This window comes from Triticum aestivum, chromosome 2B (assembly GCF_018294505.1).
Source record: "Triticum aestivum cultivar Chinese Spring chromosome 2B, IWGSC CS RefSeq v2.1, whole genome shotgun sequence".
In the NCBI taxonomy this organism is placed as follows: domain Eukaryota; kingdom Viridiplantae; phylum Streptophyta; class Magnoliopsida; order Poales; family Poaceae; genus Triticum; species Triticum aestivum.
In genome coordinates this window covers 432,248,001-432,274,944 of record NC_057798.1, presented here as the reverse complement: position 1 = coordinate 432,274,944, position 26,944 = coordinate 432,248,001, and the positions used below count along the sequence as shown (strand labels likewise).

The 26,944-nt window shown below is 46.1% G+C and overlaps 2 protein-coding genes across 3 annotated transcripts; one reads left to right on the top strand and one right to left on the bottom strand.

The window, feature by feature from the left end:
- Nucleotides 1-14,134: 14,134 nt before the first annotated feature.
- Nucleotides 14,135-16,672, top strand: LOC123045308 (mediator of RNA polymerase II transcription subunit 30). The gene is made up of 3 exons (XM_044468311.1): nt 14,135-14,653; nt 15,313-15,390; nt 16,188-16,672. Exons 1-3 carry the CDS (start codon nt 14,294-14,296, stop codon nt 16,284-16,286), a joined length of 537 nt encoding a protein of 178 aa, XP_044324246.1. The 5' UTR covers nt 14,135-14,293; the 3' UTR covers nt 16,287-16,672.
- Nucleotides 16,673-17,175: 503 nt separating this feature from the next.
- Nucleotides 17,176-26,117, bottom strand: LOC123045307 (calmodulin-binding transcription activator 4). 2 transcript variants are annotated; one of them, XM_044468309.1, is made up of 13 exons: nt 25,790-26,076; nt 24,937-25,062; nt 24,746-24,861; nt 23,534-23,622; nt 23,142-23,187; nt 21,694-22,153; nt 21,267-21,388; nt 20,321-20,737; nt 19,913-20,243; nt 19,570-19,828; nt 18,425-19,016; nt 17,959-18,285; nt 17,176-17,566 (listed from the first exon to the last, which is right to left on the bottom strand). In XM_044468309.1, the coding sequence occupies exons 1-13, from the start codon at nt 25,797-25,799 to the stop codon at nt 17,483-17,485; spliced, it is 2,979 nt and encodes a 992-aa protein (XP_044324244.1). In that variant the 5' UTR covers nt 25,800-26,076; the 3' UTR covers nt 17,176-17,482. The 2 variants fall into 2 exon arrangements, with proteins under 2 accessions (XP_044324244.1, XP_044324245.1); XM_044468310.1 differs by having other exon boundaries at nt 19,570-20,243; nt 25,790-26,117.
- Nucleotides 26,118-26,944: the final 827 nt, after the last annotated feature.

Below are 26,944 nucleotides of genomic sequence, written 5' to 3'. Positions count from 1 at the left end.
GGAGGGAGTAGTTCACCCTCGGGGCTGAGGGTATGTACCAGTAGCTATGTGTTTGATCTCTCTCTCTCTCTCTCTCTCTCGTGTTTTCTCTATGGCACGATCTTGATGTATCACGAGCTTTGCTATTATAGTTGGATCTTATGATGTTTCTCCCCCTCTACTCTCTTGTAATGGATTGAGTTTTCCCTTTGAAGTTATCTTATCGGATTGAGTCTTTAAGGATTTGAGAACACTTGACATATGTCTTGTCGTGCTTATCTGTGGTGACATTGGGATATTCACGTGATTCACTTGATGTATGTTTTGGTGATCGACTTGCGGGTTCAATGAATCTATGCATAGGGGTTGGCACACGTGTTCGTCTTGACTCTCCGGTAGAAACTTTGGGGCACTCTTTGAAGTACTTTGTGTTGGTTTGAATAGATGAATATGAGATTGTGTGATGCATATCGTATAATCATGCCTGAGGGAGTCCTGGATAAGGGGGTATCCGGACAGCCGGACTGTGTACAACGTCCGGACTATTGAAGCGTGAAGATACAAGACTCAAGACTTCGGCCCGTGTCCGGCTGGGACTCTCCTTGGCATGGAAGGCAAGCTTGGCGATCCGGATATTATGTTTCCTTCCTTGTAACCGACTCCATGTAAACCCTAGCCCTCTCCGGTGTCTATATAAACCAGAGAGGTTGGTCCTTAGAAGGCCGATCACAATTACAATCATACCATCATAGGCTAGCTCTTAGGGTTTAGCCTCTACGATCTCGTGGTAGATCTACTCTTGTACTACCCATATCATCAATATTAATCAAGCAGGAAGTAGGGTTTTACCTCCATCGAGAGGGCCCGAACCTGGGTAAACATCTGTGTCCCTTGCTTCCTGTTACCATCAGCCTTGACGCACAGATCGGGACCCGCTACCCGAGATCCGCCGGTTTTGACACCGACATTGGTGCTTTCATTGAGATTTCCTTTATGTCGTCGCTGTCAGGCTCGATGGCTCCTTCAATCATCATCAACAACGCTGTCCAGGTTGAGACTTTCCTTCCCGGACAGATCTTTGTGTTCGGCGGCTTCGCACTGCGGGCCAATTCGCTTGGCCATCTGGAGCAGATCGACGGTTACGCCCCTGGCCATCAAATCAGGTTTGGAAACCTAAACTACACGGCGGATATCCGCGGAGACTTGATCTTCGATGTATTCGGGCCAACGCCAGGAGCACCAGACAGTCACGACGAGCATGGCCTAAACCAGCTGTCGGACAACATTCGGGATATCACCCCTGCAGTAGCCCCGGACTCAAATCCGGAGCAGACTGCGTTGCCTGGAGACGGAGGGATGGACCCCGCCCCGCAGGACATACCCTCGTTGGCGATAGAGCCCAACACAGGCCTCCTTTCTAAGGAAGCATGTGACTTTAGACCCCCGGATTCATATCCGGATGTAGGTTCCAGTCCGCGCGTTCTCGGGCCTGTCGAGCCTGGTTGGGCTCCGGTAATGGAGTTCACTGCGGCGGACGTCTTTCAGCACTCTCCCTTTGGCGACATGCTGAACTTATTGAAGTCTCTCTCTTTGTCAGGAGACTCTGGGCCGAACTATGTCCGGCTTGAGTGGGAAGCGGATGACGACGGTATTCGTTGCCCACCCACCACCCACTTCATTGCCACGATCAATGATTTAACCGATGTGCTTGATTTCGACTCTGAAGACATCGGCGGTATGGACGACGATGCAGGAGAATTACAGGAGTCGCCGCTCACAGGGCGGTGGACGGCCACCTCCTCATATGATATATATATGGTGAACACTCCGAAGGAAACCAATGGCGATGAGGCAACGGAGGATAACCCCTCGGGAAGAAAAACAAAGCATGGGCGTCGTTGGCGCCGCACCAAGCCCCGCCATAGCAATACCAACCCCGGAGACGAAAGTAATCTGGATGGCACCGAAGAAGAATATGACCCTGACCATCCCGCCTTCGAGCAGGCCGAACAGGAAGATGAGCAGGTCAGCCCAGAAGAACAGGTGACAGATGGATACCCGGAGGAGGACAACTACATGCCCCCCTTCGAAGACGAGATTAGCCTCGGTGACAATGAATTCGGCGTACCTGAGGATCCCGTGGAGCAGGAGCGCTTCAAGCGTAGACTTATAGCCACTGCGAGGAGCCTGAAGAAGAAGCAACAGCAACTCCAAGCTGATCAAGACCTGCTCACAGATAGATGGACTGAAGTCCTGGCAGCCGAGGAATATGGACTTGAGCGCCAAACGCTGACCGGCCACCCTGTGGCCGGGATAAAACGGGATATCAGCCTGAATACCAGCCCGCACCCCCACGCCGATACACTACGGCCCAGGGTAACAGGCAAGACCTGCAAGATATTCTGGAAAACAAAGCAGGACAGCCAAGATCGATCTACGGATCGCGGGGGCGCGCCCCAGCGCGCGACGATGATCGTTGTGCCGGATACATCATCAACAAGTCCGGCCGGGCCGAACATAGCAACCCAGACCAATCCGAGCTGCGTAGCCACATAGCCCGGCACAGAGGCGCCGCACACCCCCTCTGCTTCACTGACGAAGTGATGGATCATGAATTCCCAGAAGGGTTCAAACCCGTAAACATCGAATCATACGATGGCACAACAGACCCCACAATATGGATCGAAGATTTCCTTCTCCATATTCACATGGCCCGCGGAGACGATCTACAAGCCATCAAATATCTTCCCCTTAAGCTCAAAGGACCAGCCCGACACTGGTTAAATAGCCTGCCAGCAAATTCCATTGGCAATTGGGAAAACCTGGAAGACGCATTCCTCGATAACTTCCAGGGCACATATGTGCGACCACCAGACGCTGATGACTTGAGACACATTACTCAACAGCCCGGAAAGTCAGCCCGGAAATTCTGGACTCGGTTTCTAACTAAAAAGAACCAAATAGTTGACTGTCCGGACGCCGAAGCCTTGGCGGCTTTTAAGCATAATATCCGTGACAAGTGGCTCGCTCGACACCTCGGCCAGGAAAAACCCAAGTCCATGGAAACTCTCACAACACTAATGACCCGCTTTTTGTGCAGGTGAGGACAGCTGGCTGGCTCGCAGCGGCACCACACCACATCCCGGCACTTCGGATGGCTGCGATACTAACGGCAAGCCACAGCACAACAGACACAAGAGACGGAACAACGGTGACAGCACTGAAGACACGGCAGTCAACGCCGGATTCAGTGGATCTAAGTCCGGACAGCGGAAAAAGCCGTTCAAATGAAATAATCAGGGACCGTCCAGTCTGGACCGCATACTGGAGCGCTCGTGCCAAATTCATGGCACATCGGACAAACCAGCCAACCACACCAATAGAGACTACTGGGTGTTCAAACGGGCCGGCAAGATAAACACCGAAAATAAGGACAAGGGGCTGCACAGCGACGATGATGAAGAGCCCCGGCGTCTAAACACAGGGGGGACAAAAGAAATCCCCCCCCCAAGGTGAAAACTGTCAACATGATCTACGCCACCCACATCCCCAAGCGGGAACGGAAGTGGGCACTACGGGACATTTATGTGATGGAGCCAGTCGCCCCCAAGTTCAACTCATGGTCAGCTTGTCCGATCACCTTTGACTGTAGGGATCACCCTACTAACATCCGGCACGGCGGTTCAGCCGCATTGGTCTTAGACCCAATCATCGACGGATTCCACCTCAGGCGAGTCCTTATGGACGGCGGCAGCAGCCTGAACCTGCTTTATCAGGACACAGTGCGCAAAATGGGCATTGACCCTTCAAGGATCAAGCCCACCAAAACCACCTTTAAAGGTGTAATCCCCGGAGTAGAGGCCCGCTGTACGGGTTCTATAACACAGGAAGTAGTCTTTGGATCCCCGGACAACTTCCGGAGCAAAGAGTTAATCTTCGACATCGTCCCTTTCCGTAGTGGTTACCACGCACTGCTCAGACGAACCGCATTCGCTAGATTCAATGCGGTACCACATTATGCATACCTCAAGCTCAAGATGCAAGGACCGCGCGGGGTCATCACTATCAATGGAAATATGGACCGCTCCCTTCGAACAGAAGAGCATACGGCAGCCCTCGCGGCAGAAGTACAATGCGGCCTGCTCCGACAAACCAATCCGGCGACACCTTCAAGCACCATCAAACGAGTCCGGAGCACCCCGCAACAGGATCATCAGGAACGCCAAGAGTGTGATTAGCAGTCCGGCTCCGCTCAAGCCCCTTCAAAGTAGCATTCGTGCCACGCGTACACAATTACGCACTCAAGATACCATGGGCATAGGCGAAGGCGCACCAACGACTCAGTCAATAGTGCGGGTAACCGCCAAATACCTTCATACTCTTTCCCTCTTACCTTTCAGGACACCGCGTTAGTGCAGCATCCTCAGAAGAGCCGAATTGCCGGACTCATATGGGAGAGACATCCAAGGAGGCAACAGACGTGCAACACAGAAGGAAATACCCAGGTGGAATCTATTTGCGATCATTATACCTGATTTATCTATCTATACACAGCCTGCCCCTGGATAGGACATGTCAAATAGTCCTATTTATCTCCACTTAATGCATCCATTGTAAACATATGCTTAAACGTATTTTTCTTCAATGGGAGATCATACATAGCGTCAGCTTATTGTTCTTATTTGAGCGTTTTTTCTCTTATAAATGTTTATTTGATATTGCATCCGTACACCTTGGTATGGTCAGTTTGCCAGGGGCTTCTCATGGCGCCCCATAATATGGCAAATAAAGTCTGAACACTTTCAACAGTGCGGCACCCCAAACTTATAGCACTATATGCATCAGCTCTGAATCATGTCTTGGGTCTACAGTTGGGATAGCCCGGCTCCCTTGTTTTGGTGCCTTACGTTTCGTTATATCGGCTAAGGTAGCGCAGGGAGAACTACTGCGATTGTGTCCCGGTTCTTCCGGACGAGCACCTCGGTAGAGAAAGCCGAAAACTGACCGGCATGATGTGGCGAGAGCTGGTCGCTGTTCGAGAGGTCTTAAAATCCTTAAAGATTTTCCGCTTTAGGAGATAAATCGGCTTCGTCCGATCTAGGCGTGTATAGCGCCCCAATTCGGCCTTCCGGATTGTAGGGGCTTCGCCGAAATTTAAAATTGTAGACTTCTATGGCTAAGTGAAAGTTATAAAGCCGCATAGTCTGATTGCCTTGTTCACTGCGCCGGACACCTCCTTAAGGGACCAAACATTTGGATAAAGAGTGTCCGGGTTTTCCACGAACACCCCAGTACTAGTTACGTGGGGGAGCAAGCCGACGACTGGCCTACTTTCAGAATTTTATAAACAGCCGCATAGAAGGTAATATTTTAAATAATAAAAGTGCTACATAGCGCAAGTAACTTCGTCTTTAAATTACAAACATGACAGAAGTGAATTCATTCAAAAATGGCGTCCTTGGTACACTCATCGGCGACGAGACGAGCACCCTTCATCACGCCATCATAGTACATCTCGGGATGGCGATGCGCCTTTCCCTCCGGCAGCCCGTCCTTGACCAGCTTCTCCGCATCCAGCTTGCCCCAACGCACCTTGACGCGGGCAAAGGCCCAGCGGACACCCTCGACGCAAACGGATCGCTTGATCACTTCAAGCCGCGGGTAGGCATCCACCATCCGCTTGATCAGGCCAAAGTAGCTACTGGGCAGGAGCTCACCAGGTCACATTCGGACTATGAAGCCTCTCATAGCCAGTTCGGCCGCCCTGTGGAGTTCGACCAACTGCTTCAGTTGGTCGCTCAGAGGCATCGGGTGTTCGGCCCCAACATACTGGGACCAGAACAGCTTCTCCATTGAGCTCCCCTCCTGGGCACGGTAGAACTCTGCATCGTCTGATATGCTGCATGGCAGATCGGCAAATGCCCCTGGAGAGCTCCGAATTCGAGTAAGCAAAAGAAACGCCTCCTCCACATGTTTGCTTTGCATAAAGAACTTCTTACCCGCTGCTATCTTTTTGGCCTCCTGGATCTCCTGCTATGCTGTCTCGGCTTTGGCCTTGGCGTCTTTCAAATTCACAAGGGCCTTCGCAAGCTCGGCCTCTTTCATCTTCAGATCATGCTCCACAGACTCGCACTTCTTGCCAAGGTCCTGGAGCTCTTGTTGTACCTCGGCCACTCTGGCACTTTGCTTTTCGCGCTCCTTGCATTCCAAGGCCGATTTGTCTTCGGCCTTGGAGAGTGCTTTCTTCAGGGACGCCACTTCGGCGGTGGCCCCTGTTACATAGTCACTACGCTTTGGCGTTAGACTAGCCAATTTTGCCTATCTTTAGATACATGCGAACGGGGAATCGCTTACCTTTATTCTCCTCGAGATGCCTCTTCGTGAGGCCGAGCTCTCCCTGCGCCTGCCCCAGGTCCCGCTTCAGTTCGGCAACCTCGGCAGTACGGGCAGCAGCAGCAAGCACCACAGCCTGCTTATGCACACAAATATTTATCGTTAGACTCCTACGGATTATTATTGACCCTCTGTTTGGTTTTTCTTTCCGAACACCAAACAGAGTATCAGGGGCTACTACTATCGGGTGGTAATTTCTCATACTTTTATTACTTACCTCAAAGCCTGTTAGGAGGCTGGTGCAAGCTTTGGTTAGCCCGCTCTTGGCGGACGAAACCTTCTGAATCACCACACTCATAAGAGTACGGTGCTCTTCATCCATGGAAGCGTCACGAAGCGCTTCCAGCAGACAATCCGGCGCCTCGGGCATGACGGAAGTCCTCGATGCAGACGGCTCACCCTCCCTAACGAGGGGCTGTCCGCCGGAGTTCGGAACCATTGAAGGTTCCGGAACTATGTTCGGCTGAGAGCCCGGCTTGCCCTGGCTCTCATTGACACGACTCGCGGGGATCTTGAACCCCGCGTGTCTGACATCTGGAATGCCGCCTTGGGGCATCTCCAGAATCACCTCCCCCCGCTCTGGGAGCCTTCGGGACAACACCTCCGTGTCATCCGCGAGTAGAGGAGTAGTGGCCGTCGGAAGCGAATATATCGCTGAATTGCTCAGGGATCCGGAGGAAGATACCTCGGGATGAGCCCTGGCCGGACTGCATATATGTTCGGCATTATAAATATAAAAACTATGAAGTGAAATCATGATATAATGCAGACACTTACGATCGCACTGGGGGCTTCCCCCTGGGCAGCCACCCCTCCTCGCTGTGAGCGGCCGTGGCGGAGTAGTCCGGAAGGGATACCTTTCCCTTCTTGGACGCCCCAACCTCCCCCTCCGGGGCGGCTTTTCTCTTTCTCTCCTCCCCAGTGCGGGGAGGTAGAGTTTCTTCTTGGTTCCTCCCGCCTTCGCGGGAAGAATCTATCTCATCGTCATCAGACGACAAGGGTATGATGGCCTTGCGCCGGGGGCCTTTTCCGGCCCCCTGGTCCGCCTCCCCGGGCCCCTCATACTTTCTGGATGGGGCATCTTCTTCTTCTTCCTCCTCCCCTTTGTGGGAGGAGTGTGCCTCGTCGTCTTCGGACGAGGCCTCTGGCACAACCTTACGACAGAGACCCTTTCGGGTCCCCGGGGCCTTCTTTTCGGCCTTCTTCTCCGGCACCTTGTACGGTGTCGGGACCAGCATATCCATCAGGAGAGCATCGGCTGGGCCTTCTGGCAGCGGAGCCGGGCAGTAAACCTACTCCGCTGTCTCCACATAATCCTGAACAAATGTGCATAACTGCTTAAAATTCTCCCGTGAATATATTGGGAAGAACCGAATCCGGTGGTAGTTTGAGAACTCACCGGACTAGGAGCCCGCGCGGCGTGAAGCCCGTGGTCCTCGGATGTGGGAGGAGGTACTTCGGAGGCCTTGAACAACACCGTCCATGCGCCTTTGTGCGTCATGTCATAGAGCTTCCGGAGCGTCTGGTGTTTGGCCGGGACGAACTCCCACAGATTGACTGCCCGCCTTTGGCAGGGCAGGATCCGGCGAACGAGCATGACCTGGATCACGTTGACAAGCTTGATGTTCTTGTCCTTCATGCTTTTGATGCATGTCTGGAGTCCGGTAAGCTCCGTAGAATCGTCCCAGGACAAGCCCTTCTTTTCCCAGGAGGTAAGCCGCATGGGGGCTCCGGATCGGAACTCAGGGGCCGCCGCCCAGTTGGCGTCGCGTGGCTCGGTGATGTAAAACCACCCCGATTGCCACCCTTTTACGTCTCCGCAAAGGAACCATCGAGCCATGTGACATTGGGCATTCTGCCCACCATGGCCCCTCCGCACTCCGCTTGTTGGCCGCTTACAACCTTCGGCTTCACGCAGAAGGTTTGCAGCCATAGGCCAAAGTGAGGCCGGATGTGGAGGAAGGCCTCGCATACGACGGTGAACACCGAGATGTTGAGGACGAAATTCGGGGCTAGATCGTGGAAATCTAGCCCGTAGTAGAACATGAGCCCGCGGACGAAGGGGTGAAGTGGGAACCCCAGTCCACGGACGAAGTGGGCGACGAACACGACCCTCTCGTGGGGTCCTGGGGTCGGGATGACCTGCCCAGCGTCCGGTAGCCGGTGTGCAATGTCTGCGGCCAAGTATCCGGTCGCCCGAAGATTTGTAACATGCCTCTCCTTGACGGTGGAAACCACCCACTTGCCTCCTGCTCCGGACATGTTTAGCCGTGCGGAGAAGACTTGGGCTTGGGCGTTGGAGCTCGAGGGGGAAAGAATGGGCAAGGAAGAAAGGAGGCGTGGGCGAAAATGGGGAAATCTTATCCCTTTATAGAGGCACCGAAAACGGTGCGCCTCCCCACTTGCCCGTTGGGAATCGCTTGCTTCCCAAGCGCCACAATTGATGGCGTGGTGGGATTACCCATACCCGTATTGATGAGAATCCCGCGATAAGGGGACACGATCTCTGCTTTGACAAGACGTGTCACAGAAACTGCCTCGTAATATGCACTGTAGCTGGTTGTGGGAAAACGGTTCGAGTAACGATCCGACCATAATAACATGTCACGTCATCAAAAAAGTTGTCAGCAGATTGCATTTGTGAAGTATCATTCTCTCTACAGCGGTGTGTAAAGATCATCTTGCAGATCCGGACATGGTCTACGTGTTCGCTAACTACTTTAGAGTATTCGGAGAAGGAACCCGCCTTGCAATGCCGAAGACAATTCTGCGCGCCGGACTCATCTCATTGAAGCCTGGTTCATGGGCTACTGAGGGAGTCCTGGATAAGGGGGTATCCGGACAGCCGGACTGTGTACAACGTCCGGACTATTGAAGCATGAAGATACAATACTCAAGACTTCGACCCATGTCCGGATGGGACTCTCCTTGACGTGGAAGGCAAGCTTGGCGATCCGGATATTATGTTTCCTTCCTTGTAACTGACTCCATGTAAACCCTAGCCCTCTCCGGTGTCTATATAAACCGGAGAGGTTGGTCCTTAGAAGGCCGATCACAATTACAATCATACCATCATAGGCTAGCTCTTAGGGTTTAGCCTCTATGATCTTGTGGTAGATCTACTCTTGTACTACCCATATCATCAATATTAATCAAGCAGGAAGTAGGGTTTTACCTCCATCGAGAGGGCCCTAACCTGGGTAAACATCTGTGTCCCTTGCTTCCTGTTACCATCAGCCTTGACGCACAGATCGGGACCCCCTACCCGAGATCCGCCGGTTTTGACACCGACAATGCCCACGGATACTTGAGGTGACAATGGAGTATCTAGGTGACATTAGGGTTTTGGTTGATTTGTGTCTTAAGGTGTTATTATAGTATGAATTCTATGATAGATTGAACGGAAAGAATAGCTTCGTGTTATTTTACTACGTACTCTTGAATAGATAGAACAGAAAGGATAACTTTGAGGTGGTTTCGTACCCTACCATAATCTCTTCATTTGTTCTCCGCTATTAGTGACTTTGGAGTGACTCTTTGTTGCATGTTGAGGGATAGTTATTGATCCAATTATGTTATTATTATTGAGAGAACTTGCACTAGTGAAAGTATGAACCCTAGGCCTTGTTTCCTACCATTGCAATACCGTTTACGCTCACTTTTATCGCTTGCTACCTTGCTGTTTTTATATTTTCAGATTACAAAAACCTATATTTACCATCCATATTGCACTTGTATCACCATCTCTTCGCCGAACTAGTGCACCTATGCAATTCACCATTGTATTGGGTGTGTTGGGGACACAAGAGACTCTTTGTTATTTGGTTGCAGGGTTGCTTGAGAGAGACCATCTTTATCCTACGCCTCCCACGGATTGATAAATCTTAGGTCATCCACTTGAGGGAAATTTTCTACTGTCCTACAAACCTATGCACTTGGAGGCCCAACAACGTCTACAAGAAGAAGGTTGCGTAGTAGACATCAGCCATCATCATCTTGTGCTTTTGATCTCCATCTCCAAAGCATCATCATGATCTCCATCGTCACCGGCTCGACACCTTGATCTCCATCGTAGCGTCATGGTCGTCTCTCCAACTATTGCTTCTACAACTATCGCTACCGCTTAGTGATAAAGTAAAGCAATTACATGGTGTTTGCATTTCACACAAAATAGCGACAACCATAAGGCTCCTGCCAGTTGCCGATAACTTTTACAAAACACGATCATCTCATACAACAACATATATCACATCATGTCTTGACCATATCACATCACAACATGCCCTGCAAAAACAAGTTAGACGTCCTCTACTTTGTTGTTGCAAGTTTTACGTGGCTGCTACGGGCTTCTAGCAAGAACCTTTCTTACCTACGACACAAAACCACAACGGTGATTTATCAAGTTTGCTGTTTTAACCTTCAATAAGGACCGACCACAGTCAAATTCGATTCAACTAAAGTTGGAGAAATAGACACCCGCCAACCACCTTTATGCAAAACTAGTTGCATATCTGTCGATGGAACCGGTCTCATGAACGTGGTCATGTAAGGTTGGTCCGGGCCGCTTCATCCAACAATACCGCCGAATCAAAATAAGACATTGGTGGTAAGTAGTATGACGATCACTGCCCACAACTCTTTGTGTTCTACTCATGCATATCATCTACGCATAGATCTGGCTCGGATGCCACTGTTGGGGAATGTAGCATGCAATTTCAAAAATTTGCTACACTCACACAAGATCTATCTAGGAGATGCATAGCAACGAGAGGGGGAGAGTGTGTCTACGTACCCTCGTAGACCGAAAGCGAAAGCATTTCACAACGCGGTTGGTGTAGTCGAACTTTCTTCGCGATCCGATCATGATCCAACCGATCTAGTGCCGAACGGACGACACCTTCGAGTTTAGCACACATGCGGATCGATGGCGTCTCCTCCTTCTTGCTCCAGCAAGCGGGAGAGGATAAGTAGATGGGATCACAACCAACATGACGGTGTGGTGGTGATGGTGGTGGTGGAGCACCGATAGCGCTTCGCTAAGCGTCGCTGGGACGAGGCGGTGGAACTACGGAGTAACGGGAGAGAGAGGGGCGCCAAGGGCTTGGTGTGTGATCTTGGGGCGCCCCCTCCCCTCTATATATAGGTGGAGGGGCGTGGCAAACAGCCCCTCCAAGCCCTAGGGCACAACTAAGGGGGAGAGGACTTGGACTCCAAGTCTAATCCTATTCCTACTAGGACTCCTTCCTTTTTTTGCCTTCCCTAGCCACATGGGCTTTTGAGGACTTGGTGCGCCTAGCCAAATAAGGCCATGGCACCTCCCCGCAGCCCATGCTAGCCCTTGGGTCATGGTGAACCAACTTGTGGACTTTCGGACCCCTCCGGAATGCTTCAGAACCTTCTAGAAGCTTCCCGGTACAATACCGAAAAAACTGCACCTTTTTCCAAAACCCAAAATATGACTTCCTATATATAAATCTTTACCTCTCGACCATTCCAAGACTCCTCGTGATGTCCGGGATCTCATCCAGGACTCCGAACAACATTTGTTTACCACTCATCAAATATCCCAATAATACTCTAGCATCAACGAACGTTAAGCGTGCGACCCTGCGGGTTCGAGAACTATGTAGACATGACCGAGACACTTCTCCGATCAATAACCAATAGTGGAACCTGGATGCCCATATTGGTTCCTACATATTTTACGAAGATCTTTATCGGTCGAACCATTATGACAACATACGTTATTCCCTTTGTCATCGGTATGTTACTTGCCCGAGATTCGATCGTCGGTATCTTCATACCTAATTCAATCTCGTTACCGGCAAGTTCCTTTACTCATTCCATAATGTATCATCCTGCAACTAACTCATTAGTCACTTTGCGTGCAAGGCTTCTTATGATGTGCATTACCGAGAGGGCCCAGAGATACCTCTCCGATACTCGGAGTGACAAATCCTAATCTCGATCTATGCCAACCCAACAAACACCTTCAGAGAAACCTATAGAGCATCTTTATAATCACCCATTTGTGTTGTGACGTTTGATAGCACACAAGGCATTCCTCCGGTATCCGAGAGTTTTATAATCTCATAGTCGGTGGAATATGTATTTGACATGAAGAAATCAATAGCAATAAAACTGAACGATCATAATGCTAAGCTAATGAATGGGTCTTGTCCATCACATCATTCTACTAATGATGTGATCCCATTCATCAAATGACAAAACATGTCTATGGTTAGGAAACTTAATCATCTTTGATTAACGAGCTAGTCTTGTAGAGGCATAGTAGGGACACAGTATTTTGTCTATGTACTCACACATGTATCAAGTTTCCGGTTAATACAATTCTAGCATGAATAATAAAGATTTATCATGAAATAAGGAAATATAAAATAACAACTTTATTATTGCCTCTAGGGCATATTTCCTTCAACGCTGTCAAGCCATTCAGGCAAGTGGAGCTGTGTGGTGGGCCCATTTGGTGCCCCCTGCACCGTGTTATGCCCCCTCAACCTATTATATATTTCCTGAAACCCCCCGCACCAATTTTTCGCGATTTTTCTGCCACCGCAAGTTCCTGTTTCGGGGAGATCCAATTGGAGGCCTGTTCCCGCGTGTTGTCAGAGGGAGAATCCATCATCGGAGCCATCTTCATCGACCTTGCTGCCACCATGTCCAGGTGTGAGTGGTTTCCTTAGGACGTTGGATTTCTAGCAGTAGCTAAATGACACCCTCTCCCTTATGCCTCAATACAAGGCTCTTGTGAGCTGCCTCACATGATCAAGATTAATTTGATGTAATCGGTGTTGTGTTTATTGGGATACGATGAATTGTCACTTTATGATCTTATTTTTTCATGAATTTTATTGACTTTTCTATGGTTCCATTTGCTGCATAACTAAGTAGTCATATATGCTCACCGATCTATTTTTCTTCTTTGGCCAAGTTTGATTAGTAGTTCTTCAGAGTGAGTGGTGTATGATAGCGGGTTCAATCATGCAGTGTGCTATATACGAGTGACAAGAGGTGACAAGACATGTATTGTATTGTATTGTTGTTACTAAGAATAAAACAATGATTTTTTATCACGCTTGGGTGATAGTTTTATTGTCTACATTGTATCATGGTGCTTATTGCAATGCTATGTTTGTTATGAACTTAATACCCTGAGATGCATGTGGATAACAATCTTTGGGTTGAGTATTAGTTGTATATACTCTTGGATTAATAGTTTACATGTCACTGACATAATATCTATATTAGATTATGCCATGAGTGATCATAATCATAAATATTGCAATTTAATCGCCGTTGAACTGTTATTTGTTCACGACAACACATATATTTTGCTTGGAGAGATGGCTCTAGTGATGAGACTATGTACCATTTTATTCTATCATTGCAATCAATCATTATTATTTTGTTTTCTCGATGTACCATTTTATGCTGTGAGTGGTGAGACTATGTACCTGAAATAACTCGTGCTTACTACTTTTCCAGCTTTTTTTCTCATGATAAAAATATATGCTTAGCTTTAGCATTTTCTCTATTCAGCTGATGTTGTTAATAAAATATTATTAGGACTTAAATATAATCTTCAAAATGTAGTAAATTATGTTATTTATCTTTCACAGTTTTGTATTCCATGACAACGCACTGGCATTCAAATAGTAGACACAAATTTATCCAAAAAAACTGTAGAGATTTTATTTTTGAGACATTTTTTTAGCAACTTTTGAGACATATAAATGGTGCTGGACGAGCGAGGCCAGACACGAGCCCAGTTTCGCCCTTTAAGCCCATTCGGCTCTTAACTAGGTCGGCCCGGAAAGTGCTTAGCAAGCTACAGTAGCTACCAGGACCGAGCTAAGCTCAGATCGGCGGCCGAGAGCTAGGGTTCAGGCGAGATTAACTAATGGCCTCAGTCGCAGCTCGGCGGAGGCAGGAGCTGGCGGCGGAGGGCCAGCGGCACCTCGAGGAGACGATAGCCTCCGCTTTCCAGATCCTTTCCTCCATGAACGACGAGCTCTGCAACCCCGCGCTCTGGTCCTCCTCCGCCACCGCCACCGCCGCTTCCGCCGCTTCCGCCGCCTCCCAGCATCCCCACCACCAAAACGCAGCTCCCCCACCACCCCACTCCGCCGACTCCGACGCTGATGCCATGGGGGGAGCCGCGGGGGGCTCTGGTGGTTCGCTCGACGAGGCGAGGCACCGGTACAAGATCGCCGTGGCGGCTTTGCGCGCGTCCATTGCCGCGGTGTCGCCCTCTACTCAGGTGAGAACTTGATGGACTGGGCCATGCGATCCTAACATCTATCATACCGCGTGTGAACCTGAGGAGAATGTGCGGCGGGATCCATGTACCTTCGGTGGGAAAGATTGTAGAACAACTATCCGGATGTTAAATTAGGGACAGTTCAATGGTACAGCTTTGAAAAATGACATTTCGATTTTGGAGATATGGGTCTATTTGAAACTAGTGAGTCAAGTGCCTTTTTCTTGTCTGACTCGATAATAAATCAATAAAATGCATAACATTTTTAGCAAACGAATTTTGCCACATTTGAGCAGTTGAAAATGCTAACCATTATTTCCCTAGAACAGAGGAGATATTGAGTTTTTGGTCATTAAATGGGGGCGAACAAGAACTTTGGGTAGATACGACTTGTTTATCCTACTATATATCTATATGAACCGAGATTTTGGTTTCGGGAAGGGGGTTGATTATCATCCTGCTCCGTGAACAGATTTATTACTAGTTATGCTTATGCCATTCTGGATAAAATTTGCTTGCTGTAGCTATGATTGAATCAACAGAACGAACATCCAGTGTCGATCTAATTCCCTCTGTTTCCACTTATATTAAAATCAGTGCTCGTGATTACTAGGTTCTCATTTTGTTACGCGTCTATAATTATGTCGGGATATTTTCAGGAGATGGGGCCAACAGAATCCAAAGGTGATCAAGCCGAGATTGAGAGATTGGAAGAGCATGCATCTTCTTTGAGAAAGGTACTCCCTTGAGAAGGTCTAATCATTATGATTGATACCATTAGGCATGACTCAGGATATTATCAGGAACCAGTCAGTACTTGGTACCAGATCAGTCGTTGAACGTCAGATGCACCTCCAAGTAACCTATTTTGAATGAGATGTCCATATTGGTGCCTATGACATATTGATATATGGCTTGATAATTTTTTTAAATCTCATGACAAAAATGCCTCAAAAAACAGGCCGGTCTTTGGCTGCAAACCTAAAGTTTCCCAGACAGAGCCCCTCGTTCTTTTCTTTGTCTTGGTTCTGGTTTCCCAGTGCTTGGATTGTCTTGTTCATTCTGTTGTATACATGAAGAGTATGTTCATTCTACATGTTTCTGGAATTATTCTGGTAAAGGCGCAGAAGTGCATCTGTTTTTTATGTGCCATCATCTGCATGCCTTGAATTTACCAATGTTGATGTATGTCTTTAGAGCAGTGCAACAAGGTTTTCCAGAGGTTGGAGCGCACCATCCTTTCTATATAGAATTAAAAATGGATCATTTTAAGTACCCCTAGCAATCACTAGAAGCTATTCCAGTGTGTCCCTAGTGGAAGCTTCTCTGTATAGTACTTCCTCCGTCCCAAATTATAAGATGTTTTTGGTAGGCTAAAGTCTTATAATTTGGGACGGAGGTAGTAGCATCCATGCTGTCTGGAAGTTCAAATCGGCTGTATGGCAACTTACAATATCCGTCTTTTAATCCAGGAACATGTAACATAACGTACATTTTTCTGGTAAGGAAGTCTAACATTGGGATTCTGCTGCAGGAAATTGAAAGCAAAAACAAACAGCTGAAACTCCTCATCGATCAACTCCGTGATCTAATATCAGATATATCAATGTGGCAAAGCCCTTGCTCAGTGTGAGTTGTTGCTGCTAATCAATTCTTACAAGTCTCAAGGGATCTGACAGTTTGATGGGTGCCAAGGCCAAACTGCGTACGGCGCTCTCTTTAATTGGAGAGTGAATGGGATATGACCAAAGTAGATGCGATATGACCTGATCACTGTTACAAAATTGTGAAATTGTGCTGTATTGCCCTTAAGGATTTGAGAAATGTAACGAGTGGCGTTAAATGCAGCTTTGCTAGTAACCGGAACACGTGTAAGGTGCACCAATATGGCTATGGCCATAACAGGAGCTATCCTTCTATTTTCTCTGAGGATTCGACGTTGGCTCCAATGCTTGTGTATGCTCCCTTTCTTTTCTTTTGTGATCAATGTTTATGTGGACTTGTGTTCTGTCTGGAGCATATTCTTTTCTTTGAAGTGAAAGTGCTGAAAGATCGTGATATGCCTGTAAAATATTTGAGTCCATAGCTGTGCAATTGGTCTCCCATTCGATCGTATTTATTCAGAGGGAGTTCTGTAGAACTGATATCCTTCTAAGTTTTTCGCATGAGAGTTTTAGAGCCTTTGGAATGATGGAATGGCGCAAAGAATATGTTCTGTTCACATTCACGTGATAGAGGATTCCTGCCATTCGCTCTTAACCAAGAAACGCCTTCATGCAATACTGTAGTAAAACACCTACATCTATACTTCTTGCACATTAGGGACCCAGTAGATATGCCATACAATTTCTGCATTGTTTAGTTTTCCTTGTTTCATAACCAAATACATCTGCATCCAAAGATCAAACGGATCATCGAACAATCAATTTAGTTACTAGTAGCTCATGTGAACAATCCGGTTCTCGAAATTGCGTAGGCCATGCATCATTCAGTGGAAACGAAAGAATAGGCTGACCAAATTCTACCGAGCAACCTTTAAGTTAAAATACCTGATATGGTGTTCATAACCTGCCATTCCCAATTACTCCGTAATACATAACTTACAGACAACACTACATAGAACCGTCATCCTCTTTTTAGATAACAGAAGGGTGTTACTCCCGGCATCTACATCGTCCGATACAACCATCACTCTACAACAATCAGTCAAACACTGTACAAACTGGACACACGCTATCAGGTCACAGTGGGCTGCATACTGTACCAAAGACCTAGTTACTTCACATCATTCTAGGAAGCTCTGCAAACGCTCCTTGCGCCGCGCGCCTTTCAGCATGTGAACTTGTCGATTTCTACCAGTAAGTCATTATCAAGTATCGATGATGTTGCCTTATCAGATGCACCCAATTCAGCCTGCATTTAGACCAGCATCGTAAGTGCACTGCTGAGATTTGGTTTTGGATAGAAAGAACAAAACCAAATGCACTCTAATGCGTTCTACATAGCTGTCAACATTTGGAGTTCATCTATGAAAAATAAATGGTATTTTCTCTTCAGAAGTATTTTGTTTCAAATTGACACTGTGCATATCACTACTTTATGCTTTACACATCAAAGAGTAAGATTTCCCTACATATGGATTCGCCCCCTTGAAAGAGGTTAGCACCTCAGTCCTTTTGTTCTTTTGAGAAAATTGCTCTTTATCTTTCTAATATTTCTAGATCATGGTATGAACTATAGTTTCATTGGGCAACTTGGCTTGTGATCACAACATTGTTTAAATGTCAAATCCATGAACTACTTACAGTTGCCTGGCGAAATTCCTCGAGCATTCTACGATACTGCATCCTTGCTTCAGGAGAGTCCACCATGGACAACACTCTTGACACAGACTCCTTCACAGATTCATCAACCTTCTGCCGACGGAAGATCTTGACTGCTTCATCATCATCGAAGTCATCATCGTCTTCCTCCTCTCCCTCTTCTGCTTCAATCATCACTGATTGTTCGGCTCGGAAGCCACGTAGGCCATGTCCTTTCCGGCGCCACCTTAGTATTACTTTCTCTAGCACACTAACAGTGCTTACAAATGTCTTGTACTTCTTTCTCACTTGGTGACCTCTTACATGAGCCTGTACAAAGTAAGGTCTTTAATGTTAGCAAAGTAAAACACAACCTACCTGATATCACGTACTAGTTCAAAGCCCAATCATATACCAGCAAGTTCAACTTGAATGCAGTTTTTAAACCAAATATTTATAACTCTGTTACCTGTATTTTAACCACATTTCTGCGCATGTGGAGAAAATTCTTGCGCCCTTTCCAACCTCTGTATTTCTTCTGAATTGAAACAGCTGCTTTATCACAAAACTGACCGTTCGAAACATGATGTTGGTAGTATAACCTTGATGCAGCTGCAAGTTCATCTATATCTTCTTGTGTCATCCCATATTCATCCTTAAGTCGAGCGTCCTTGTGTTGTCTCCTCCTGAAAGAAAAGGCACGGAAGGCATTCTGAATTCGTGCCGCTGCTTGAGCTGCATTTCTCACAGCCGCCAAAGAGTCTTTCAGTGAGAGTTCATCCTCTGTGCCCCCATGAAGTTGGGCACTCCTCTGAGATATGCTCTCTACTGCTCGCTCTGCTTCAATTGCAGCTAATCCATCTGAAATACCACTCTCTTCTATAGTCAGCGATGCAAGATAGCTAGTTAACGCCACTTCTGAAAGATAGCCGGCAAGGCCCACATGTCCTTGCTCAGAAGCCAGGAAAGCTGCTGATTTTCCCACTGGATCTTGTGCAGTGGGATCGGTGACTGCTGGAGCTGAAGCACCAGCAGCAAGAAGTGCAGCAACCATCTTTTCCCTGCAATAAAAACAGACTTACTTAACAAGGTTGCTTGCTAGTTCCATGCCAATAAATTGCAATACACGCTAACATATGGAGAGAGATGTAAAAAAAAAAATACACTGTCATTTCAAGATATGCTGATGTATTGCATTTTGTGTGCACAAAATTCATTAGTCAAGACATCTTGGATGCTAAAAGGTTATCTTTTCTATTCAACATACAGTGTCCATTTCTACTTCACTTGTGACCTACGTTCTGCAGTTGGGCATTACTTGTTACAAAGTTAGTGGCATGGGGGCTGAGAGTACCCAAGTACAACCACATTTGAAATTTTGGAAAAACAACGGTTTCTTCAGCCAATGGAAGAATATATTATTTGTTTGTAAGAACTGTAAATAACTTTTTAGGAAGTTAAGAGTTATAATAAACAGGTTTGCTAAGGCACATCTAGATGTGCCTTAAGTATTGCACATCTAAATCCTATACCATTGATTTTACGTTAAGATTCGTCCTGGTTAGTCAAAACGGAATCTAAATAACCAGCGGTAGAATATATTTTTCTGATTACCTTCCATAATAAGCAGCCCAATGAAGTGCAGTCCATCCATTCGAATCACGCAAATTTATGCCAACGCCAGCACTGAGAACTGAAGACAGTGCCCAGTCATAGCCCAACGCAGAGATTAAGTGTATGATACCTTGCTCATTTTTGGACAGAGAACACGTTCCATCATCTCCTTGGAGCCTCAATGATAACCACTGTTGTAATTTACTTTTCAGCAATTCCTCCATGATCCAATCAACCCTGCTTAGTGGATTTTCACATCCTACATCAAGTTCGTTAATCAACCGCTGCCAGTTATCCTCATTCATTTTAAGTTTTGGACTCTGTCCAGGCTGAGGATCATCACCTGAAGCTGCAGAGGATCCGTTGTCACACAAAAGTATTCTTGCAAACTTGGCAAGAAGTGACAACTCTTCAGTAGACTTCATAGATGACGGTGCGAAATCTATGAAACTAGAGGCCGTTGACTTTGCACGGAACTCAAAGTCCTTGATTTCACTGCAAACTTTTCTATTCCCAGTGGTAATACAGAGTGTGAGCTTTCCGGCACTGTGTAGTGGCGTGTGGCAGCGGAGAACACCTGGCTGAACAATTTCAACAGGCACCTCAGTGTCACCGAACATTACTGCCCAGCATATATTCGACGGGTCACACAAGAAATCTCCAGTAATGATGACCTTCATTGAGAGAGGAACAACAAGACGTAAGAATAGTTGGTGTTAAGACGTAGAAAGCTAAAATGTTTGTGGTGTACCTTGGTGACCTCATAGCAGAATGCCCATTCTGGAGAGATCTCACGAATGCTAAACTGTTGCTTCTGTTTCACGGTTAATCTTGTATCTTCTTCGGAGGACGGTTCAAACTGGCCATTGTCGAAGAACTCTGATATTTCATAGCCACATGAATTGCTTTGGTACAAACTGCTTTGAAGTGTTACAGGTGTTGTTCTGTGCCAATCCGGGTTCAGACAGCTTTCAAGACTACTGTCATGAGCTGAAAGAGTATTAATGCCATTGATTCCTTCATCTCTTGGTATATAAGATGGTGAGTCGATAGGGTCTTCTGATCCCAAAAGAAATCTTTTAGCGGCAGAAATTTGCAGCTGCAAATTACTGCTGTCTAGGCCTCCTGGTGGTTGATATTCCGAACTTTGCTGATAGTGGGCACCAAACTGTTCATGGTAAAATGTAGGTGTCAACACAGTTCACTGAGGGTGGTAACAAAGAAAGAATCACCACTCTTTACATAGTAAAACAACTGTTATAGTTCTGGGCATGGTAAAGTACGTTCTGACCACAATTTTGACATGGAGCCAACAAGATGGTTAGGACATTTCATTTTATGCATTCTGTTACTAAAGTACTCCCTCCGTCTCAAAATTCTTGTCTTAGATTTGTCCAAATACGGATGTATCTAGTTATGTTTTAGTGTTAGATACATCCGTATCTAGACAAATCTAAGACAAGAATTTTGGGACGGAGGGAGTAGTACTATCATGGCCCAAACCTTAAATGCACAGCAACTTAAATGCCCTCGATGAATTAGTTAAAGAAAGTGTCTTCAAGGTATTAAACCATGAAGACTTTGCAGGTATCCCTCTTAAAAAAGCAATCAGAATAACACAGTAGACTCTTCACAACTCATTCTTTACGTTGAAGAAATCACACGAGGATAATAAAAATCAGTCACCATTTCCTTACCTGGTATGTAGATGAAGCTGGCAAACCTAAATCGGACTGCAGAACATTTTCCCATGATGATGATATCCCCCTGCCAACACCATGAGCTCCTTCTGGTCGAATTTGATTTGCTTCATCGTCACCTGAATAAGGATGCGTATGATTTAATTTACAATATCAGACAATCAATAAGTTAGTCCAGAGTGTGACGCCTTATAGTGTGTATTGACGTCTCTAGATGAAACTTTTGGCACAAAATTAAGTGATATCAAGACGCCGGCAAAAAAGGTTGAATCACAAAGGTGTACTGTGAGGAGAGAAACTTTTGGCAAATCAAGCACAAAGCATGCTTGTCAGTATGCCATTTTTATTTATCAATCTTGATATTCTAGTTTAGCTTTTCCATGTATCTAGCTTGGAAGATATGCAGGGTTACCAGAAACTTTACCTAGACTGTTGCTTGTCTGATTTCCCTGTACATCTGCAGCCTCAGTATTTGTAGTGAAGTCCAAAGAACGCGCTTGATTTATGTAAATGTAGTCATCATCACCCAAACTTAACTGCTCAGCAATGCTCTTCAAAGCTTGGTTGAGCCCAGATGTGTTTGTAGAATCATTATTATTTACCATGCAAAATTCTGAACTTCGTTCCAGACTACTCTGGTCAAGCTCTGGTATCCCCATTACAGTTGATTGCTGAAGCTCCGGTATACTTAGTAGAACGCCACTGTCATGGTTTTCCTCTTTGTTTGCAGAATAAGAACTTACTTCAGTTACAGAACTCTGGTGGGATTCATTGCCCTCGCTAAAGTCTGATGTGGAGCCGTGCTTTCCATGTATGTCATTTGGATAACTCAAGGTCGAAAGAGATCCCGCAGATCCATTTGACAATGTTGAATAATATCGCCCCTATAAGAAAGTTCCATGCAAAAAAATATACTCATTGGATGTGCTCCCATTGTATTCAAATTAAAAAGATTGGATGGAAATAATTTATCACTATACAAGAGAGTGAGATCAAATCAAATAGATTTGAATACTACTTTCAAGTTCATATTAAATTGCTCATAATCAATAGGTGAGATCAAGGTGCCGCATTCGTTTGGAGGGATCGAAATTCTCACGTCAATTGAGATAAAAAGAAAAGATCACTGCTTATTTTTGCCAGGGTCAGATTTGGACGTTGAAGATTAGTTTAAGAGAAGACCTGCACCACTATTTTGTGAAACCAGATTATAACAGTGTGGATTAGTTACAAAGAAAAAAAAAATCCACTTCAGTTATTTGGTGGGAACAGATTATAATTGTGTAGATAGGAAATGTCGTAAGAATCCTATTAAAAGACCCAATTACGCAAATGGTCGTAAGAAATTTCTCTGGAATAGTGCAATGACCTTATCTAATCCATTATGAAAATGTTTAAGGCGCAGGGCAGCAGTTATCACTTATATTATATGTGTACAACCATAACTGTAAGTTTCCACTTCTATTTATTCGGTGTTTTACGTGCAATATTACAAGAGCACTCTGCAACAAGTGATTGCTCTGTGGAAGAGAACCACGGTCAGGTTTGACACTTCCTAATGATAGATTGTATAACTTAATCCTGATATGGACTCATGCTGATAAGTGTTATTGAATATTCATTTTAGTGAGATGACTGAAATGCTGCGCTGGTTAACATTTTAGCACATGATGACCAGTTCAATTTCAGCATGAGCTGATACTGTTGATTAGCCTTTTACATGTGGATATGTTAGCTCACTCAGTCAAGTTCTCTCACTATTTATTTCCCACTTCCCAGACAGATGATTTGACCAGATAATACCAGAAAAATATTCACAGGAAAGGATATCATGGCAATCTATATTTGCTCCCAAAGATAATACTCACATACCTCGGCTACTTCTCTATACTGTACCAGCACAATGTGGTCGTATGCACTGCAGAAAAGGAGAATATGTATTATAATAAATAGTACCAATCGCTCTTCTTTGCATAGAAAAATGTTTGCAATGTTTCCTAGATAGCAAATGAATAGCAAGTACTCCCTCCGCTCACTATTACAAGACGTTCACTATTTTCGTGTGTTTCTTCACTCATTTCAGTCCGTATGTAGTCCATATTGAAATATCCAAAACATCTTATATTTGTGAACGGAGCAAGTAGCACTCAGGCATCTTAGCACAATTGCAACCTAACGGTAACATAAAATTATAAATGGCATAGTTCACAATCTCAAAGAAGTCTTAAGATACTGAGATAGCTTAATGGCGAAGCTGATCTTACGGTTCCAGCATCCAGAAACATCGTCTCTGAAAATATGGATTTTGCTCTCCATGAGCATAGTAGCAACTCAGAGCATCAATATTTCCAACCTGCATTGATATGAAAATGTCATATACTCCCTCCGTCCGGAATTACTTGTCATCGAAATGGATGAAAATGAATGTATATAAAACTAAAATGCATCTAGACACATTCATATCTATGACAAGTATTTCCGGACGGAGGGAGTATAAGATTAAGTGCTAAGTGTGTTGATTAACAACTAATTCTGAAGTTCTACTTATAAACTTTTCGGTAAAATCCATTACTCCCTCCGATCCATATTAATTGTTGCTGATTTAGTACAAAGTTTCTAAAAAAAAAGGGGCAGCCCCAGTGCATGTAGCTCCCGCTTGCGCAGGGTCTGGGGAAGGGTCCGACCACTTTGGGTCTATTGTACGCAGCCTTTCCCTACATTTCTGCAAGAGGCTGTTTCCAGGACTTGAACCCGTGACCATGAGGTCACAAGGCAGCAGCTAACCATACAACATCTTCTCATTTCTAGGCATGTGTATTAGCACTGCTGTGATTGCTAAGATATCACAACATACATAGACACATGTATTGCTAAAAGAAAGGAACAAGCCCAATACACTGTTTGCAAGAACAGTAGATGTAAGACTCCTGTCACTTGCACTGTCTCTCATAAATTAAAGTTATCTCTAGAATTAAATATTCAAATTCCAAACCATAAGTAAGTTATCTGCAGAGAACACCAAATAAAGATATTTCAGCTATACAATATTCAGGTAAAAGAATGATCGCAAAAAAAATCAAGTAAAAGAATGACTAAAAAATGACATAGTTGTTTCTTGTTGCCTTGTCCCAATTCCAATGTATTGCTTGCCAGAGCAGTAAAAACTATACGGTAAAGCAGATTGGGCAAAGATATCCATTTAAGAACTATAAATGAATATGTACAAATGTCAACGCAATTCAACTAAATGGATGTGAATGATCTGAATAATTTGTGATATTTTATTTTCCAGACAACATCACACAGACTGTACAATTGTGTCGCTACTTGCAAGGATGATGCATTATTAGAAGGAACTTGCACACATAGTGACCCGACAAGTCCTGACAGACGGCAACCTCTCTTGTTGGCAAGAGTGTTGACAAGACAAAATAACTGGAATACTGTGACACTATACTGAGCTTTCTGAAGCAAACCTTCAATCGCTCGTGAGCCTCCCCGACAGTTCTTCCGTCTTTCTTCCTTCGCCATGCATAACCATCTTTCCGGAAAAACCGATTCACACGGCGATTGTAAAGGAATAATGCACCACCTAGAGAACAAATGACGCTGTTATTGTAAAATATAAGTAAAAGCAAATTTCTCAAAATTAAGGAGATGTGCTTACTGGGTGGCTTATTCGGTGGCTCGTGGGTGATCTGGAGCTGCTCATGATTCAACAGGATATAGTAGACTTCAGAAGGCTTTAACCACCTGCTCTTTGCTTCTCTGAGAAGCACGTTGATGTCGAAACCTAAGCGAGGAAGAACTGGAAGATAAGATAAAGTAGTAGTCGGTTGTGTACCAGGCCCAAAATTAAGGTAACCTTTAGTTATGCATGAGTTGAAGCAATCAATCATTCTCTCCTCGAAACAATGATGCTACATAAAGCTGGGAAGTCAAACATGATCCAATGTTTGCACAAGCACAACAATATGGTGAAGACCAGAATTACTTGAAATCCTAAGACAAGCCTAGTGCCACCCAACAAATCTTAATGAAAATAATAGTTCTGCTTCCAGAAGTTTATACTCTACATTCGATCAGAATTAAAACGGAAATATTTAAGACTTGGAACCCTAGGTCATGGAAAACAAGCTGATTAAACCATCTTGAGCAACAGTTGAACTCTTCTTTGATTAAACGGTACTGTAGCAGTTACGGCCATTGACCTTGTAATAAGAATTAAAAAATAGAGTATAACATGAAAAAATGGCCCCGGCTACTGAAAAGGATCGGCTGCAGACCAAATTTGATCATCGCCGCAATAATATTAGAAGGGCCCAAGAAAGAGCAATTCCAAGGTGAAATACACAATCTAGCGTTAAATGCCTTACACAAGAAGAAGAAGGCCTCCTTGCTACTGCATCAACCTTAACAAGCACTAGACTCCCCGGTCAAGAAGTCGAGTCCCGCCCAGGTCAACTCACAAGCCCTACCAAAGAATCAAACGGAACAAAGGATGAGAGAGCTCCACTCACTCTGGCTCATGGTCACTTGCGGAGATCCGGCCGCCTCGAAGCTCTCATGGAAGGAGGGGGTTGGACGAGAACTCCACGAAATGGAAGCCCCGACTCCAAACAAACAAGAACTGAAACAGTAAGGAAGCAAGTGGGTGAAGGCGCTGATGCTGCTTGTGCTTGGACTTGGATGGGGGGGTAGGATAGCACCAAGGGTTCTTTCCCAGAAAAGTGCAACAGCTGGGACGCAGGAGGGGAAGAGAAGTTGCTGTGACCCGAGATGGAGTGGGGATCGGCTCGGCTCCTTCCTTCCGTTCCGTGATTCAAGAATCAACGCGGAGAAGGAGACCCGCTGTTTTGTCCCCTTGTGTTGTCCACCCCAAAGTACTGGTACCGAATAAAGTGGTGCTGCATTGTACGCGCGCACGTGGAAATTCCACCGTGCAAGGCCGACACCTGCCTTCTTGAGGCTCTAGACGACTCCGGCATCCCAAACCAGTCTCAAACACTTGGGCGGACGGTCTGATTACTGACCGGTCATAAAAATTCAATTTAGATGGGCACTTCAAAAGGGGCTCAAACAGGCGAACTAACCGGTGCCTCTCATATCCAGCTCAAATATGTCGCGGATATGGGGCACCGGGCGTGCCCGGACGCGTCCGTCATGTCGGACTGATGATGAAGTCCTACGCGGAATCGCCCAGAAACCCGACGATCCGACGGACATCTCCTCATGTGGGGGGTGTGAATGCCACGTGACGCCGCTTCGGCTTGCCGTCCGAGGCCAAATTCGGCTATTTAAACCGGTTGGCGTCCCTCAACCCTAGCCCATCCACCTCCCCCTCTCCGCGCCGTCAGCCTGAGCCCATCTACCTTCTCTCTCCCGCTCTTCTCACGCTCTTTGGCTTCGCCATGGTCCGGCAGAAGATAACCACGTACGTTATGCTCACGCCAGAGCGCCAGTACTAGATCGAGGAGGAGATCCAGGCGAGGCGCACTACATGCCCCGCCGGCATCACTACCGGGCTGCCTTCGGACTCGTCAAAGCCGAAGGAGGAGGAGGATGAACAGGCGGTGGAGGAGGAGGGACAGAAGCAGCAGCCGACTCCCATGGAGGTGGCGGATCCGGAGGAGGACGAGGCGGAGCAGCCGGAGCTGGAGCTGGCGCCGGCTCCG

What these genes read in the sequence shown, in the direction of transcription:
- LOC123045308 (XM_044468311.1), top strand. Translation starts at nt 14,294, where the DNA reads ATGGCCTCAGTCGCAGCTCGGCGGAGGCAGGAGCTGGCGGCGGAGGGC. An exon ending in CGGTGTCGCCCTCTACTCAG is followed by an intron (nt 14,654 to 15,312) that starts GTGAGAACTTGA and finishes GGATATTTTCAG; the next exon opens with GAGATGGGGCCAACAGAATC. An exon ending in ATGCATCTTCTTTGAGAAAG is followed by an intron (nt 15,391 to 16,187) that starts GTACTCCCTTGA and finishes ATTCTGCTGCAG; the next exon opens with GAAATTGAAAGCAAAAACAA.
- LOC123045307 (XM_044468310.1), bottom strand. An exon ending in AGGCTCACGAGCGATTGAAG is followed by an intron (nt 23,623 to 24,745) that starts GTTTGCTTCAGA and finishes ATATCAATGCAG; the next exon opens with GTTGGAAATATTGATGCTCT. An exon ending in CAGCTTCATCTACATACCAG is followed by an intron (nt 20,738 to 21,266) that starts GTAAGGAAATGG and finishes TACCATGAACAG; the next exon opens with TTTGGTGCCCACTATCAGCA.